We start from the raw sequence: 19,881 nt of genomic DNA on the forward strand, positions 1-19,881 counted from the left end.
GTATTCATTGTTTTTTTGTTTTTTTGTTTTGTTTTGTTCCATAGTAAAACTGTTCTGACTCCCAAAATCTTACATTTCAGTTTTACAAATAGCTTACTCCTGTGTGTCAAATGAGTGAGCCTTTCACATTCTAAATCTTGAGAGACTTTAAAGGTCACTTTGTCCAATGCTTTATTGAAAATTTTGCTATCATGCTGTTTTTTTTTTCTTTTTACTAACTATATGGTGATGAGATGATGGTGGTATTTTTTTTTTTTTTTAAGATTTACTTATTTGAGAGAAAGAGAGAGTGTGTGTGAGTTCAGCAGGGAGAAGCAGAGAGAGATAGAGAGAAAATCTCAAGTAGACTTCTTGATGAATATGGAGCTCAGCAAGCTTGATCCTGTGACCCTGAGATCATGACCTGATCTGAAATCAAGAGTCAGACGCTCAACTGACTGAGCCATCTTCCTAATTTCTTGTCACTTCATCAACCAGTTAATCATAGGTTATTAGTATTAAGTCTAGAAAAAGAAGTTCTTATTTGTGTTCTTTTTCTCCTGGAAGTTGAGATAATCAGTGGGGCAAATCAAAAAGCTGTCAGGTATTTTGCAGTAGCAGAACAGCAGTACCTCTGCTTCATCGGAAACTATCTTAAGTGGGAGGAAGACTTAGGATAAGAAGAGAGTACAGTACTCACCCACAGGGAAGGAAACATGAGCTACTTGAATAGCCACAGTTGGATGCGTGAAACCTGGAAGTAGAGATTGGAGAGGAGAAGTTTAGATCCTTAGGCCTTCCTGGATCTGAATAGTTAACAGGGGCTGGAAAATGTGAATGAGAGTGAAATAATTGAGATCATAGGGAAGAGATGATGATTGGTTTTATCTTTAAAAAAGAGAGATCTGAGGGACATCTGGGTGGGGCAGTTGGTTAAGCCTCCTACTCTTGGTTTTAGTCCACGTGGTGATCTCAGGGTTGTGAGATCAAGCCCTGTGTCCAGTTTAAGCTCATTGCAGAGTCCACTTGGGATTCTCTCTGCCTCTCCCTCTGCCCCTCCTACTTGTGCAAACTCTCCCTCTAAAATAAATAAATAACTCTTTTAGAGAGAGTTTGAAAATAGATTGAATGCAGAGGGGCAAATTTCCTTCCTCACTTCCCCCCAGAAATGGAATAGGGAATATTGTAGTTTGAAGGGATATAATCATAGAGATGGTTTAGTGTGTTTGCCACCTGAAGAATAGCTTGCTTGCTGCCCAGACAAGTCTTCATTAATTTTGTTTTGGAGTCCCTTCTTCTCTGTGTTAGATTCTATTCTTCTACCTTATTTTCCACTCTCCTCCCCTATTTTTAATTTTTTATTTATTGATTTTGAGGTAAAATTGGTATATTACATTATATAAGTTTTAGGAGTACAACATTATGATTTGTATTTGTATGTACTAGAAGTAATCACTACCCTCAGTCTAGTTATTGCCCATCACCACCATACAGTTGATCCCTTTAACCCATTTTGCCCACTTCCCAACCCCTTTTCCTCTGGTAACCACCAGTCTGTTCTCTGTATCTATGAGTTTGCTTTTGTTTTGTTTTGTTGTGTTTTTTAGATTCCACATTTAAGTGAAATCATGTGTTGTCTTTCTCTGTTTGACTTATTTCACTTAACACAATACCATCAAGTTCCATCCATGTTGCTGAAGATATCAAGATTTCTTCCTTTTTTATAGCCAAGTAGTGTTCCAGTGCATAGATACACCACATCATCTGTATCCATTCATCTATCAGTGGACACTTAGGTTGTTTCTATATCTTGGCTATTGTGAGTAATACTTAAGTGAACATGGGGTACATACATCTTTTTGTATTAATGTTTTTGTATTCCTCAGATAAATACAGAAGTTGAATAGCTAGATCATATGCTAGTTTTATTTTTAATTTTTTGAGGTATATCTGTTTTTCATAGTGACTGTACCAGTTTACATTGCCACCAGTGCATAAAGGTTTGTTTTTCTCCATACCCTCTCCAACGCTTGTTATTTCTTGCCTTTCTGATAATAGACATTCTAACAGGTATGAGGAGTGAGCTCATTGTGGTTTTGATTTGTAATTCCCTGATAATTAATGATGCTGAACATTTTTCATGTGCCTGTTGGTGTTCTGTATGTCTTGTTTGGAAAAATGTCTCTTCAGGCAATGTCAGATCTCTTCAGGACACAGTGCTCATTTTTTAATCAGGTTATTTTGTTGTTACTAATATGTCTTTCCAGCTATATAGCTAGAATCTCTGGGGTGGTTAACAGTTTTATTTTTAGTAGTCATTGAGCCAGGTCTACCATAGACTTGTTCCATTTAAACATGAGAGACACGAGAGTCCTGGTCTTTGAGGCTGCTGGATTACATTGACATACTTTCAAGCAAGGATTTTGCTCTCAGGGCTCTTCCCTTCTATTACCAAAGGACTTTAGTAGTTGAGGCTTTTTGTCCTCATAGGACTTGAGTTTATGGGCTGTACCCTTTATTTTTGCTGTTTTCTTCTGAGAATCAGAGCCAGACTCTCATTAGCCAAAATACTCACTGTATGGAAAAAGGGGATTTTTTTTTTTAACTCAGTGATCTTACTGTTGTAACTGTTGTAATGTACAGGAAAGATACTTCTTTATATAAAGATGTAGAGAGTACATGACCTTCCAGAAACTTTTATAGAATCATATTCTAAACAAAATTTATTTTGTTGCTCTGTACTAGAGGTGGTTCTGGTACTTCTACCATTTGTTTGATTTAGATGTAAAGTGCTTTCTCTAAAGCCTAGAAAGGAAAACCAGCTATTATTACCATGTGGTACAACTACATCTTCAAAACACTGAAGCTAGAGAATTGGGATCTGTTTGGTATCTTTTTTCAAACTACTGTCATTTGTTATCTGATTTTGCTCTCCTATAATTTCACTCCTTTCTTTACATCTACTATAATATCACTGAGGAAAGCAAGAAAGAATTACAGTAGAACCACTATGATCAGTATGAGAGACAAAACACTGTTGATCATTAGAATCGATATAGTGGTTAAATCTAAGGGTAGAAAAATATTCCAAGTGCAAGTAATATTCTTTATCCAGAGCATCTTCCTTGCCAAAAAAAATCTAAAGTTTATCTTTGATGACGGTGTGCTATATGATAATAATAAAAATAATAAAACTAAACTTAAAGAAACATGGTAAAAGCAGACAGTTTAGCTTATTCTTGAAAGTAACAAGTATTAATAAAGATTTCTTATGGTTGTATTATAAAATTTTCAGTGAAAGTTAAATAAGATTATATTTTTATCTTTTTTTTAAAAGATTTTATTTATTCATGAGCGACACACACACAGAGAGAGAGAGAGAGAGAGAGAGAGAGCAGAGAGAGAGAGAGAGGCAGAGACACAGGCAGAGGGAGAAGCAGGCTCCATGCAGGGAACCTGATGTGGGACGTGATCCCGGGGTCTCCAGGATCACACCCTGGGCTGCAGGCGGTGCTAAACCACTGTGCCACCGGGGCTGCCCTATTTTTATCTCTTTATCATCTCATTTGCATTTGTTGAGATTTTAAAAGATGGCTTATTTGCAGAGACTGATACTACGTTAAGACTAATACTGCACTCTGTGTGTATTAGCTTTACTTTTTAATTCACATGTTTGAGATGCATTTGTGTTGTGGTAGGAAGAGCAACATGCAGCAACCAAATACTGAAGTTCTAGTCCTAATTCTGGTCTTGTGACCCTGAGTCATACCCTTTGATAAAAATATTCCTCATACCTCCTTTGCAGTTACTGTGAGGATAAGATGTATGACATATGTAAAAGTGCTGTGAAAATCATAAACCTATATACATTTAGGAAGGGTGTTATAATCCCATTATTATCATCACAATATCACTATCTCAATTGGTTCTCTTGGGGCTTTTATCACTAAGGGATATCTTTGGCCACACAATTTTATTTTATACTCCAGGTCTTTCGAATACAGTGATTTTTGAAATTTACTTATCTATCTATATTTTGGTAAAATAACCTATAACTTACTATTTTAACCATTTTTAAGTGAACAATTCAGTGGCATCGAGTACATTCATAGTGTTGTGCAGCTACTGCCACTGTCCTTTTTTTGAGCTTTTTCATCTTTTCAAACAGAAATTCTTTACCCATTAAACAATAATTCCCCATTTCTGCCCTCCTACCAGTTCTTGATAATCTCTATTCTACCTTCAATTTCCATAATTTTACCTATTTCTAGGTACCTCATATGAGTGGTGTCATGCCATAGTATGCCTTTTGTGTCTGACTTAGCAAAGTGTTTTCAGGGTTCATCCATGTTGTAGCACGTATCAGAGTTTCATTCATTTTTAAAGCTGAATAATCCATTCTATATGTATCCCACTCATACATACATTTTTAAAATCCATCTATTGGTGGACATTTGGGATGTTTCCATCTTTTTCTATTGTGAATAATGCTGCTATAAACGTTGGTGTACAAGAATCTGTTTGAGTCCCTGACTGTAATTCCTTTGGGTATATAAACCTAGATGTAGAATTGCTGGGTCATATGGTAATTCTCCGTTTAACTTTTGATGAACCATCAAACTTTTTCCAGAATACAATGATTTTTTATAAGGCAATGTTCACTATATTTTTTCTGACCTTTGAACCAAAAGTTTAAACAGTTAAAAAACCAGATTGTTTTTTATTCAGGGCTTGTTGAGAAACTGGGAAGGTTGAATGTGGTTAGCTAACTATTATTATTTTATAATATGTTATCCAACAGGAATGTTGCAAAGAAGTTATAATTCATAGAAATATTAAAATAGCATAAAGATATGTATTAGATAGTAGTAGAATTAAAATTAAGAAATTGGAATTTAGTGACTTAGTTAATGGAATAAATTATATCCATGTCTGATTATTCATGTATCAGTTGATCTATTTCATAGATTGTGACAGACTTTAATTCAGTCTGGCTTCTTTCTACCATTTACCTGCCGTTCAGGCTATTGCTCCATTCCCTCTTTTGTTCTTAACATGTTTTAGATGCAAATTAATATTGATATTAATAAAAGCAGTGCATTTGGGGGGTATGATTGAAATTTGATTTTTTTTATTTTTAAATTTTATTATCTATACTGCTACTTGATTGTGTATGGATAATTAAGAACTGATTTTATCTATGGGTTAGTCCAATTTAAATCAATGTGGAGAATAACATTTTGTACACGTGAGGTGATTTTCTTAGGCTGTCAGTATCAGGGTTGGAAGAGACCTACTTCAAGTGTTCTTAAATTCTCTCTGTTATAACTTCCCTCCTAGGGTTCCTATGTGCTTAAACATTTTAAGTGACATAAAACTATTTTGGGGACATAGATTGTTCTTATACTGAGCTAAAATGTCTTTCGGAAGTTTATTCCCCGCCCTTTTTTGCATATAGAATATACTCTTGCTTATATACTCTTGCTCTTATAATATTGCCGAATTAAAAATCTTGAATGATAAATATATTAAACTCTTGGATATTTAGTGTTTTAGTTTAACAGAGATACTTTTTCTTTTTCTTTTTTTTTTAAGATTTTATTTATTTATTCAGGAGAGATAGAGAAGCAGAGACATAGGCAGAAGGAGAAGCAGGCTCCATACAGGGAGCCTGAGGTGGGACTCGATCTCAGGACCCCAGGATCATGCCCCAAGCTAAAGGCAGGCACTTAACCACTGAGCCACTCAGGCATCCCAAAGATGCTTTTTTTTTTCAGATGCTCTTTGTACAGTGAGTTAGAAGCATATATAATGATAAGTTAATGATTTTTCAAAATATTGTGATCTTTGAAAAAATAGTGTATTTATTTATACCTGCATAAATGATTAAGAATTTCCTGTCAGTTAGCAAAAGAAATTTTATAACAGACAGATTGCAGTAAGAATTCAGGCAGGATTCCTGTTTCTTCGGGGTAGCCTATTTTTAACTTTGTAGAGTTCCTATTTAGAAGACGTGTTTGACTTTTTGATTACTTGGGGTAGGAGATGGAAACCTTAAGGCTTAGAGGATGCTTTTCCTACCGTAGAGTCCTTGTCACAGGACCTGGGAAGCTTTAGGAGTTTTGGTGAGTGTTTTAGGCAAGTAGGAAATGAGTATAGCTTCAAAATAAAAGAGTGCCAAGATTGATATGAAATTAAGGAAAATAGAAAATAGAAAAAGTTGAAAAAGGCATATAACTTTCTAAAGTTAATGAGTATACCTTGTTGACCCTTACATACTAAAAAATGAGTTTTTCTTTAAAATCAATTTTTAAAAGTATAATTTATATATTGTTTTTAGTATATGTGTTGCTGAAGTGAGCAAAGTATAATTTACATAAAATATACAGTTGGCCCTTGAACAATGTGGGAGTTAGTAGCACCAACCCTTCAATGCAGTCAAAAATCCATGTACAACTTTTGATTCCCCCAAAACTCAATTACTGATAGTTGCTGTTGACTGGAAGGCTTATCGATCTATAAAACAGTTGATGAACACATACTTTGTATGTCTTATATATTATTTATTTTATTCTCAAAGTAAGCTAGAGAAAAAATGTTAAGAAAACAGTACCGTACTATATTTATGGGGAAAAAATCCAAGGGTAAGTGGACTCATGCATTTCAAATCCATTTTTTTCAAAGGTCAATTGTAGGGCCACCTTGGTGGCTCACTTGGTTAAGCTTCTGCCTTCAGCTCAAGTCATGACCTCAGAGTCCTGGGATGCTCAGCAGAGTCTGCCTCTCCCTTGCCCTCTGCCATTCCCCCTGCTTATGCTTGCGCATTCTCTCTCTCTCTCAAATAAATAAAATCTTAAAAAACACAAAAAAGAAACAAAAAACAAAGGTCAACTATACTCATTTCAAGTTTGTAGTGTGAGTTAAGTTTTGACTCATGTATGTATTTGTGTAACTGCCATTCAAATCAAGATAATAGAACATGTCCATCATAGCCAAAAGTTCCTTCATCCCTATTTGCTCTTAGTCTCTCTTCACCCCAGGCAACCACCCGTCTGCTTTCTGTCACTGTAGATAGGTTTTTGCCTATTCTAGAATTACATATATATTCTTTTGAGTCTTCACAGAAGTGCATATTTTTAGTAATTTGACATTTTTTTTATTGCTGAGTAGTTTGCCATTGTATGAATAAGCCACAATCTTTTTATTTTTTTTTTTACTTGTTGATAGATATTTAGGTTATTTCCAGTTTTTTATATTATGAATGAAACTGCTGTGGACATTTGTGTTCAATTTATTTTTGTGGACTTAACTTTTTATATTTTCATTTCTCTTGGGGTAGAATTGTGGGTCATAGGGTTTTCTTATGTTTAATATTAGTAAAACTGTCCGTTTTCCAAAGTGATTGCACCGTTTTGTACTTCTTCCAGCAGTGTGTGAGAATTCAAGTTATTCCACATGCTGCTAACATTTGAGACTTGCTATCTGAACACTGGTTCAGATTCATTGAGAAATTGTGCTATTTGCAGACTTTTATGACAATTATAAAAGAGATATACTTTTAAGAGTTTAGTAATGATAGCTAATTAGTTACCATTTATTTGCAACTCCTGTGTGCCAGGTGTTGTGTTATTGACTTTACATGGATTATAAGCTGTCATCCTTAAAAGAGTTTTAAGGGATAGAATGTATTATCTTTATTTAACAGATAGGAATCCTGGGCTAGTAGATTTTAGGCACAAGATTTGATTCGTAGTTTGTTTTAAATCCTAGATTCTTTATTTAATTTTACCTCAATATTTTGGTCTTTCTCTTTCCTTTATAGAAGACAGTTGAGAATGAGTATGATTTGGGCTAATGTCATGGTCTTTGGCTTCTCAAATTAAATTAAGGAAGGTTTAATGATAATTAGAAGAATTAGAAGCCCTAGGGAAAAAAAAAATATAGGAGTTGAAGGTTTGTGTGTGTATGTGTATGTAAAAGAGCAAGCATGTTTGCTTTCCAAGAAGAGTCATTAATATAGGTGGCACTTTTTAATGTATTGTTTGAGTTGTGAAAAGTAGGGGAAAATGGTAAAGCTGCAGAATTACTAAAGAGATAAAGAGGGAAGGCAGGTAGGTAGTGGTGAATTACAGTAATTTGTTCAAGAAGCTTGTTTTTATGTCCAAGCAACTTAGTTGCTATTGAAATTAACTTGTTTTACCATGTAGGAATCAGCCTCTCGGCATTTAATTTATAATATATCTTAGTTACTGTTTAATTTTATATAATTTAGAGTTGTATCACAGCTATTAGGTTGAATTTTAGAGCAAAATTTTTAAAAGAAAAATCTTGGACAGTATGTTTCCAAGTAGACAATGGTGGGAAACAGTGAATATTTTGCAGTCTTTTTAATAAAAAAAAGTTGTTTAAAATTTGGGTCCTTTTAATTTCATTTTTTCCCCTTTTCACCCTGTTTTCCAGACATTTCAATCTACGAATGAAGAGGGATACATCTCTTTTCAGTGATGAATTTAAAGTAGAAACATCAAATAAAGTACTTGATTATGATACCTCTCATATTTACACTGGACATATTTATGGTAAGTTGAATCTTAGAAGAATTCTTTTCTTTAGTTTTTCTACACAAAGAAACACACATATTTTGAGGTATAAGCATATATTTCAGAAGGGTGGGATAAGTCCTGAGATTTAAATATGTCATGAAGGGTAATGGTCTTTGAAGAATGAATTAACTCTTAGACCTATCTTTATATGTATATTTAATATTGAATTATACAATGCCATACTTCTGAAAAGTATGAAGTGATGATTCTCTCAATACCTACAAAGTGTTAGATTCTTTAAAAGTTTTTAAATGACTTCTTTCATTTTCTGATCTTTCGAGCAAAAAATTAGCTGTGTTTTATAAGAAAAGAGAAGAAAACGAAAGGGAGACTGTAAAGGTCAACTAAACAGCCAAAAATAATATGACAAAGTCATTCGTAGGAAAATCCTTCCAGGGCTATCCTACCTGAATCTATTTGCTGTGTACACAATTCTAACAAATTCTCTTACTACAACTGATTAAGAAGGTACTGGGGGGATGGGGAGCACACTTAACCCAAGAGAAAGTTACATTTGACAATTGAGTAGTGTGGGAAGAACAGTCAAAATCTTTAGGAGGTATTAGGGTCAAAATATCATTATAACTGTACATTAATATTCAAGAGGATTCTCAGTTATTAAGACAAAGTTAACTGAAAGTTAAATTTCATTTCCACATATTTAGAGAAATTTCCACTCAAAATCATAACATTATGAAAAATTGTTTAAAAATGTTTCTAATTTTTATGTCAAATAAATGAGACATTTCTATACGGAGAATTTCTTACTTGTAGGTGAAACTTAGTTAATAAATTAAAAGTTTCTTGTACTCTTTTAATTCTGTAAACAAAGGAAAGTGTTTTTCCGTCAGGCTAGACTTTCAATCTCAAACCATAGTTTTCTGTTATTCCTTTGATCATTTATCTTTCTGGGCCGATAACTTTGTAGTGTCTGCCTTTCTTTGCTAGGTGATGGTCAAAAAAAGTACAGGACTAAATGAGTTTGCAGATAGAAATCATGTTATTTAAAATACCAGTGTTTTGGGTTCTTAGCTTCAGTTCTTAGTTAATTCACAGTCGATTAATTAATGTTAATCTACAATTTAGAAACTGTGGAAAGCCTGATACTTATTTTAATGAGAAAATTTTAACAAATAAATTTAACTTTTAACACACCATTCTCCTATTTTCCCCTTCTTAATATCTTTTGATGGTTGGTGCTCAGCTTTTCTTTGTGACGATCTCAAAATACTCTTTATCCTGTATTTTCTTTCACAAGAGAAGTATAATTGATGGGACAGTATTACAAATCCAGTATCTTAAAAAGGATTGTTGGTATGCTTTTGTTCAAAATACTTTATTATTTTAAAATGTATTTGTAAAAATAGGAGGCTAAAAGTCTCATGCAGATTATATCAGGTAGGAAAAGAACTTTTTTATTCATGGTAATTGGAGCAAAAACTCAAAAGATGCTTTATTGTCTTTCTTTCTTTCTTTCCCCCCTTTTTTTTAAGTAGGCTCCACGCCCAGCGTGGAGCCCAATGTGGGGCTTGAACTCACAACCCTGAGATCAAGACCTGAGCTGAGATCAAGAGTCAGACGCTTAACCAACTGAGCTACCCAGGCATCCCTCAAAAGCAACCCAGGCACCCCTCAAAAGATACTTTAATATCTTTATTTTTGTAGTGCATATTTTATCAGTGGATCTGCTTGCTTCTTTCTGAATTTAAGTTAATTTAACAATTATTTATTGAATGACTTGAATGCTTGCCAGATACTATGCTTAGATGCAGGGAATAAGTTTGTCAGTGAGACAGATGTTCTGTTTGTCACTGTTGTTATCTAATAATTGTATAGATTTTAACCAAGTACTAGTTGCTAATCACATCTCAAATTCAGCTTGATATATTTTATGTGAAATGTAATTTCCTCAATAAATTTGTGTTCAAGTTCTTAAAATATATAAGAATGGCTTTTTGAAGAAGAATGAATTTAACATTTATGTGAAAATTAATTTTTCAAGAGTTTCTTGCTTTCATTAAAAGGTGAAGAAGGAAGTTTTAGCCATGGGTCTGTTATTGATGGAAGATTTGAAGGATTCATCCAGACTCGTGGCGGCACGTTTTATGTTGAGCCAGCAGAGAGGTATATTAAAGACCGAACTCTGCCCTTTCATTCCGTCATTTATCACGAAGATGATATCAGTAAGTACTTAAATTTTATCAAGTAGCCTTTTGCAAAAAGGCATATATATAGTTAAAAGTATATAGAGACATAGAAAACCTGAGCTATTTTCAGTCCTAAGCTATTAATCAGGCTAGAAAACATTTTCACAGCCAAAATCTCAGTTTAACGAATAATAGACCTATATAAGGAGGTAATTTCCTTGTCAATCCATGCCAGTCCTACTTTGTTGATAAGATAAAACCATTTCTTTCTTTTCTTTTCTTTCCTTTCCTTTCTTTCCTTTCCTTTTCTTTCCTTTCCTTTCCTTTCCTTTTCTTTTCTTTTCTTTCTTTTGAAAGATTTTATTTATTTATTAGAGACAGAGAGAGAGAGAGAGGGAGGGAGAGAGGCAGAGACACAGGCAGAAGGAGAAGCAGGCTCCATGCAGGGAGCCTGACGTGGGACTCGATCCTGGGTGTCCAGGATCAGGCCCTGGGCTAAAGGCAGCGCTAAACCGCTGAGCCACCCCGGCTGCCCGATAAAACCAATTCTATTTGAACTATGAGTCAACCAACTCTGACTGAATTGGAAATTCTGTATTCTGATATCAGCCAGTCAATTAATGCCATAGTGCCTTTGTGTGTATGGCCTTCTGAAGCATCATTATTTTCTTCTTCTTCTTTTTTTTTTTTTTTTTTAAGATTTTATTTATTTGAGAGAGAGTGAGAAAGAGAGCACAAGCAAGGGGAGGGACAGAAGGAAAGGGAGAAACAGATTCCTTGCTGAGCAGCAGGGAACCCAACTTGGGGCTCCATCCTAGCACTCTGGGGTCATGACCTGAGCCAAAAGCAGACACTTAACCAAATGTGCCACCCAGGCTCCTCATCATCATTATCTTCTAATGTAAATTTCAGGGGGGAGGGCAGCCCCGGTGGTGCAGTGGTTTAAATAAATCTTAAAAAAAAAAAAAATTCAAGGGGGATATTTGTGTAGTATTTAAGGAATATTTTAGATATTTTTGTAATTTCTAAATCCTTTGAATCTTTCTTTATGGAATCTTGAAATAATGATTTGATTTCAGCTTGATAAGACTCCAGGTTTATCATGATGGATTTTGTCCTTTACCATGGTTTTTATGTGATGGTAATTTGTTGGGAGAGTTTTCTTTCTGTGTTTTAAGAGTAGAAAATGTACTTAGATTTCACTGTTTAATTTTACCATTGTCCATATATTTCTGGTCCTCTAATCACAAGAATGCTTCAGTGAAATACCACAGAAATACATTCTTCTAATTTATAATGCTTAAATACTCATGTTTTATTAAATACTCATTCATGTTTTTAATGAGTTTTATTTTTGACTGTAGTTAGGCTAGTCTCTCATTTTTTGCCTATTTTCCTAACTGGGCAACTTTCTTCTGGCTTCATTTTCCATTCTACAACCAGAAATTTATTGTCAGTAATTTCATTCTCACTCCTAATAATCTACTGAAAAGCCTAACCATCTTGGCTTTTTGCTCCATCAGCTCTGACAGTTTCTATACTTCTTCATTCTTTCCAACTGCTTGTTATCTCTGATGCTGGTTTGCAATAGAAAATAGAATAATTATTCTAGATAAGATGCATTTATAATTTTTAGCTACTTGTTAACTCATAAATTCATTAGTGCTACTTGCCTACATTACTGTTATTATTTTTAATGCTACTGCCCATATTTTTACTCATCCCTGTTTGATTCCTTTTCCAGTTTCCCCTACTGGTATTTCAGACTCTTCTCAAGATCTGTGCTACAGTCCTTCACAAGCTGGAATATGAATTCCTTTGCCTTCCTTTCTTTGTGCCAACAGAATTATTATTTACTTGATTTGTATGTTACTTTGTAATTTTGTTAGTGATTTAATCTTCTTGCAGGTTTTCCTTTCCTATCAGGGTATATAAGTTCTCCAGCTGTGGTTTCTGTTTCTTTTGCTCCTTTAACATTCCAAATGTTATTTATATGTTTTTTTATTTTTTAAAGATTTTCTTTATTTATTAATGAGAGAGAGAGAGGCAGAGACACAGGCAGAGGGAGAAGCAGGCTCCATGTAGGGAGCCTGATGCGGCACTTGATCCTGGGACTCCAGGATCAGGCTCTGGGCTGAAGGCGGCACTAAACCGCTGAGCCACTTGGGCTGCCCAATTCCAAATGTTATTTAATCTCTGGAGCAGATTCTTTTTTTTTTTTTTAAAGATTTATTTATTTATTTATTCATGATAGACAGAGAGAGAGAGAGAGAGAGAGAGAGACAGAGGGAGAAGCAGGCTCCACGGTGGGAGCCCGACATAGGACTTGATCCTGGAACTCCATGATCGCGCCTTGGGCCAAAGGCAGGGGCCAAACCGCTGAGCCACCCAGGGATCCCCTGGAGCAGATTCTTTATAAATACTTAGTGAAATCTTGAAACATTTTCTTTACAAGATTTTCTCAAAATCAAACAAGGCCTTTTGGGAAAGGAAGGAGAGAGGAAGAGAGTAATGGACAGATTTTGAATTCCTGTTTTTATTTGTATTATAATCAAACTTGATCCTTTACTGATTTACACTTCCCATAAGCACTCTAAACTGTTTGTTCTGCCTCTTATGATTTCTATTATTACATCTTCTCTCTCATTTCCTTCCTTCTCCTGTCTACTTGTAAGTAGGTTAAGCATATTCTGCTCTTTTTTCGCACTTTTATTTCTTCCTGTCCTATAATTGCATTTTTCCACTTTGCATCTTCCAAATACCTTCCTTTATGTCAACCTTTCTTTTTCCCCAAAGATGATGAGTTAGCTTGAAGGATCAATTACTTTGGATGTGACTGAGTTTACTGTTCCTTTTGGCATTTAACTTTACCATTGAGTTCAGCTATTTTTACTTCTAATAACATACTAATAATATGTATGTTCATTAAAAGAACAAAATGCATGTTCCTGCTAAGGAGATCTTTTCACATTATTATTATATACCAATAGTAGTATTAGAGCTTAGAAATAGTGATTTTTAGAGTGATTTTGTTTATAATATTTTCAACCACTTTAAAGTGTAAAAACCTTTCTTAGCTTGCATACCAAACCAGACAACTGTAGTTTGTTTTCCCCTAACTCACTTTTAATTGGCTCTTTAACCTCTCTGGGTAGAATACCTAAGGTTATAATACTAGTACTAGTAGTAGAACAGTTATTACTGTTTAATGTGTCCCTGGCATTATATAAAGTTTTTTGCTTGCATTATTTCATTTAAACTGCATAATAAGGATCCCTGGGTGGCTTAGCGGTTTAGTGCCTGCCTTTGGCCCAGGGCGTGATCCTGGAGTCCCGGGATCGAGTCCCACATCGGGCTCCCTGCATGGAGCCTGCTTCTCCCTCTGCCTCTCTGTCTCTTTCTCTCTCTTGATGTCTCTCATGAATAAATAAATAAAATATTTTAAAAAATATTAAAAATATAAACTTCATAATAACACTAAAAGTGTAATAGGCACACATATCCCCCTCGCCCCAGCTTTATAGGTAAGGAAACTTAAGACTTAGAAAACTTATGTCACTAGATTATGGATCTTGTGTTCTTATCCATGTGCTCTTCTGCTTTACTCATGGAAAAAGCTTAAATTCTAACATTACTCCAAGGGTTTCTGGGGCTTTTCTGAAATCTGTAAACCTCTCTGAATGATACATTTGCATCTATTGTTATTTTGAGCCAAATTCTTTCCTCAGTGGATGTTCTACTTTACAACTAATTAAAAGGGAAAGGCTGTTCCTTTAATGTATATTATTATTTTCTTTCTTTTTTTTTTTTAAGATTTTATTTATTTATTCATGAGAGACACATAGAGAGAAGCAGAGACATAGGCAGAGGGAGAAGCAGGCTTCTTCTGGGGAGCCCGATGTGGGACTTGATCCTGGGACTCCAGGATCACGTCCTGAGCCGAAGGCAGATACTCAACCCCTGGGCCACTCAGGCATCCCTGTATATTATTATTTTCATGCAATTTGCTTAAGTGCCAATAATTTATTTTCACAACTAAATTACGTGTGTGATTGTTTAGATCACTGTGTATATGCCTGAGTGAATTTAGTATCCTGTATGTGTTATTCTCAGCAGAAGCAAATATTGGGTGAGGTATACCAACTTGGGTAGGGGTTCTGATGAGAACTTGGCTACCCTTCATTTAATACCATTTATGCAACTGTAAGCATAGATGTATGAAGCCACCATGGAAAATGATATTGCTGTTCTGGAGAACCTTAGGGAATATGGCTTCTGAGGCAGTATCAGAACACAGAAACAGTTTCCAGTGAAATGTTCAATAACTTCTCTAGGGACTTTGATACTCACATGTGATGGTGATAATCACATGTATTTATCAGCTTAAAATTCACACTAGTTCAATTCTGTACTTAGGTAGTAAAAAGCACTTTTTCCTAGGAGATAGAAGTGTGAACAGTTATGGCAAGGTAAGAATACCATTTAGTCTTTTCTTCATGGTTTGTAAATCTGGAGATTAGATAGATAATCTGCATAAGCAATCTTGCTGTCTTACATATTTATATTCAGACATTACACTAGGAATTCATTGATGTGGATATAACTGGTTTTGGCAGCTTAGGGAATCTTAGAATCATGGATTTAAAGGTGACCTTTATAGATCAACTCGTTTAAAGGGTTTCAGGGCTTAATTCATTTGCTCAAGCTCATAACAAGTTAGTGGCAGACATGGTAGGGAAAAACACAAGAGGTGTCAAAGAAGTGAGGCATGCCATATGTATGAGAAGGGAGTTAGAAGGGAAATCAGGATGATGCACTAGAATAGCTTTGTGACCTTATGGGAAGGTCTTACTTTTGTAATGCTAGTAAGTAGGTTTCATTTTCTATGTGTAAAATGAGGGTGTTAGACCAGATTTTTTTTTAAAAAAAGATTTTATTTATTTATTCATGAGAGACCCTGAGAGGGAGAGGCAGAGACATAGGCAGAGGGAGAAGCAGGCTCCTGCAGGGAGCCTGATGTGGGACTGATCCCAGAACCCCCAGGATCACGCCCTGAGCCGAAGGCAAATGCTCAACCACTGAGCCACCCAGGCGCCCGTAGACCAGACTTTTAATATCTCTTATCTCTTCTAAACTTGAATTATATCTAACTACTTTTCCTCTAGAGCTGGAAATATTTTTTTTTAAGATTTTATTTATTTATTCATGATAGTCAGAGAGAGAGAGAGAGAGAGGCAGAGACACAGGCAGAGGGAGAAGCAGGCTCCATGCAGGGAGCCCGACGTGGGATTCAATCCCGGGTCTCCAGGATTGCGCCCTGGGCCAAAGGCAGGCGCTAAACCCCTGTGCCACCCAGGGATCCCTAGAGCTGGAAATATTTTTGATTTTGATTATCAAATGTCTATATAAAATGTTTTTGCATGTGAATGAAGTAGAAGTGTATCCACCACCATTAACATTTTTCTTTTAAACAGTTGCATAATATTTTATTGTTTCATTGGTGAATATATTATTTACCAACTCATCAACTGAGTGGATATTTAGATTGCTTCCCCTTTTTTGCTATTAAACATTGCTGTGGTATATATTATTTTCAAAACTGCTCATATGTAAAGTATACTATCTGATAATTTTTTGGCTTTTTTTTTTTTTTTGGCATTTGTATACATCTGTAAAACAATCACCATACTCAAGATAGTGTATATATCCATTGCCCACAAAAAGCTTCCTTCTACTCAATGTAATCCTTCTCTTCTTCTCAACCCTTTTTTCCTCAGGCACTAAACTCCAGGCTAGTTTACATTTTGTAGAATTCTATGCAAATGCACTTCTATATTACGTACTCTTAAAAATATCTGGTTTCTTAATTTAGCACAGTTTTTTTTTTGAGATCCATCCATATTGTATATATTAATAGTGCATTCCTTTTTGTTGATGAGTAGTATTTCATTGTGTGGAGAACATGTTTATGCATTTGTCTGTTGATGACCATTTGGGTCGTTTCTGTTTTTAGTTATTAAAAAAAAAGACCGCTAAAGCTTTTGATAAACTCATCAACTATTGATTGTTTAAAGATCATTTTACATATTATCATATGTAAAATTTTGTAAAAAGACAAGAGGATGAAACAAATACTAAGAACTTTTAATGTTTTGGTCTAATACCTGAGCTCTAGAGAGGGGATATTTTGGAAATTTAAGATGAGCCTGTGGAAGCAAGAGAGCAGAAGGAACATTCATCTTAGGTGAGTTGTGTATAGATTCTGTCTCCCCCAAACCAATACTCATCCTTCAAAATGCAGTTCAAAAATAATCTCCTAGAAGCCTTTTCTGGCTCCTTAGTTCTGGGTGTACCTCTCTTGACTGCTGTTTATGTATTGGTGAGTCTTCACTGTGTTTTGAATCCAGCAGTTTTACAGGTCAGTTGTCCATATGATTGACCTCTGGTAAGAGTTGAGGAAGGAAAATAGCTGTTGACTGGATGAATACATTAAGTTCAACCAGTATTTAACTGTTCATTAACTGTGGATGATTTCAGCAACACTTAACACTTAGAGAGTTAATATTTAAATGGATACTTGTTTATATGTCTAACACACCAACTAGACTGTAAGCTCTTTGAGGGTCCATACTCTGTTTATTCTTGTGTCCCTGATATTTGGTAACTGATAGTTTTTTCCTCTCATTATTTGTTTTGTAAATAAATTAGTGCAAATAAGAATAACATTGACGTACAATTAGGAAATTTATGTGCATACATGCCCTAATTTTGAACAGGGTCTATGTTATTATTATTATTATTTTTTAAAGATTTTATTTATTTATTCATGAGATTACACAGAGAGGGGAGAGAGGCAGAGACACAGGCAGAGGGAGAGGGATAAGCAGGCTCCATGCGGAGAACCCGATGCGGGACTCGATCCCGGGTCTCCAGGATCAGGCCCTGGGCTGAAAGCAGTGCTAAACCGCTGAGCCACCCGGGCTGCCCCAGGGTCTATGTTATAGTGATCTGTAAAGTGCTTAGAGATTTAAAACACACTTTCATGTAGAAACAGTTTTAAGTTGTAGACAGTTCCTAGTTATTGCAGGTGGAATGAAGGCTAAAAGGAGATTATTGGAGTCAGTTTAGAGGTCTTTGGTTAATTGATGACCTTTGAAGTGGAATGGAAACCAGCTGCTGACTGAAAAATTAAATTCAACAAGTGTTTATTGATTTGTGAATGTACAGGAAGGATTAAGACTTTAAAATAAATCTTTCAGGGGAATTTTCAATCAGTAATCTAGTCGGAATGTGATAAATACTTAACCAAAGTGTCACCAAGGCACTGAGGATAGTGCAACCTCAAGGAGCCTTAAGGATAGATACTTAGGAAGACTTCTTGGGGGAGGTGGCATTTGACTTGAACCTTGGACATAGGATAGAGTTTTGGCTGTTAGAGATAAGAATCTCTGAAGACAAAAGAAAGGTAGCTATTACTCTGGCTGTAGTAATATTTGTTTTTAGCTGCCACAGCTCAGAAACTCAGAAGGAAACGAAACTCATCTTCTTTGGCCCTGACTCACCTGTTTTCTGTTTATAGGGGTATAGTCTCATTTAATGAATGGAAATGATGGTCATGTTAAATCAGTATATTACAAGTTTTCATTACAAGTTTCATTTTTAAATTTTACAGGTTTTACAAGTTTTCATTACAGGTTTGATTTGTAAGTTTTACAGGTTTTAATGATTGATTAATTATTTTAAAAATTTGTAGTTGATGTGATTAATTTGTTAACCTTATTTGAGTGCCTAATTTGTATAAGACGCTTTTAGATACTGCAGACACAGAGATTCTTCTCCTAATGCATCTTAGAATCTAGTGATTCTATTTATAATTGATCAGAATAATGGAGCAGCATTGCTCCTGTTGACCTGATGCCCATGATCCTACCTGGCCCCCACCACTAATCCTTAAAAACCAGAAATGGAGAAGGACATGCCTGGCCCAGCTTCCCATCTCTGTTTCCTGGGAGATCAGTGTTAGTGCATGTGGAAAAAGGGACCACCTTCAGCTTCCTCTCCTTTTCAGGGACAGTCAGGGATTGGGTACAGGTGTTTGGGAGAAAGGGACTCCTATTCCCTGGAATTAGAAGAGAGAAGGAGATTTGGGGTCTGCCCTAGCCATTCTTTGATTCCTCCAAACTCATCTTCTGTCCTAAAAAAAAAAAAAAGAAATAGCTTACTTCTTCCTTTCACTGTTCTTCTGTGAAGTGAATCCTTATTGATTTTTGGCAACTTTAGGAATAAAAGGTATTTTTGTGGGCAAGGACCTACCCACCTACCCTCCATATATTAAAACCACTTTTTGTTCATTGTGAATTCAATCTATTTTAAATTCAATTAAGATAATAAAAGTTAGATTATTTCATTGGATTTGGTGATTTAGCATTTTATTGGAGAGATTACACCAATTTTTTTTTTTTAAGATTTTATTTATTTATGAGAGAGACAGAGACAAAGAAAGAGAGGCAGAGGGAGAAGCAGGCTCCATGCAGGGAGCCCGATGCGGGACCTGATCCCCGGACCCTGGGATCATGCCCTGGGCTGAAGGCGACGCTAAACCGCTGAACCACCCAAGGATCCCTGATTACACCAAATTTTGACTGTGAGAGTGTCATCTCATAACCAAGGCCTTGGACTTTGCAATCACATTTCTAATCTGCCAGTCACACAGAATGTAGGGGAAGCCTTACTGGGAATAGTAAGGATGCAAGGGGTTGTAAGGTCTACACTAGTTAGTATATAGTGAAAAGTGGGTGTTTTATGCATCAGTTCTGTTGGACAGAAATCTGAATGGTAAATATTTTCTTCTTCCTGGAGTGGATGATTGAGAGTTAACCAGAACTATTTCCTGCTTGAGGTAGTATCACAATATATGTATTATTTATATTTGCTCCTCCTACAGCAAAACAAAAGCAAGCAGTTGGCATGCAAAAGAACTGGAAGAAAGGCAATAGATTTAAAGCCGATCTTTGTTTTAAATAGGCTGAATATTCTACACCAATGATTCATTCTTTGTGAAAGAATATGCTGTTTGGCCTTTTCAGAGGAACTACAGTGCATCCTATGATTTAGCATCACAATGAGGGCTTATTCATTAGTTGAACAAAGGC

General features: G+C 35.4%; 1 protein-coding gene across 1 annotated transcript in view; it reads left to right on the forward strand.

Moving 5' to 3' along the window:
- The window catches only part of ADAM10 (ADAM metallopeptidase domain 10), a 128,273-nt gene that overhangs the window by 45,632 nt on the left and 62,760 nt on the right, over nt 1-19,881 (forward strand). Inside the window, exons 3-4 of the mRNA XM_055320071.1 lie at nt 8,440-8,558; nt 10,607-10,765. Coding sequence (XP_055176046.1) covers nt 8,440-8,558; nt 10,607-10,765 — 278 coding nt within the window. The remainder of the gene's footprint in view (nt 1-8,439; nt 8,559-10,606; nt 10,766-19,881) is intronic.

The sequence above is a fragment of the Nyctereutes procyonoides genome, unplaced genomic scaffold (assembly GCF_905146905.1).
Source record: "Nyctereutes procyonoides isolate TBG_1078 unplaced genomic scaffold, NYPRO_anot_genome, whole genome shotgun sequence".
In the NCBI taxonomy this organism is placed as follows: domain Eukaryota; kingdom Metazoa; phylum Chordata; class Mammalia; order Carnivora; family Canidae; genus Nyctereutes; species Nyctereutes procyonoides.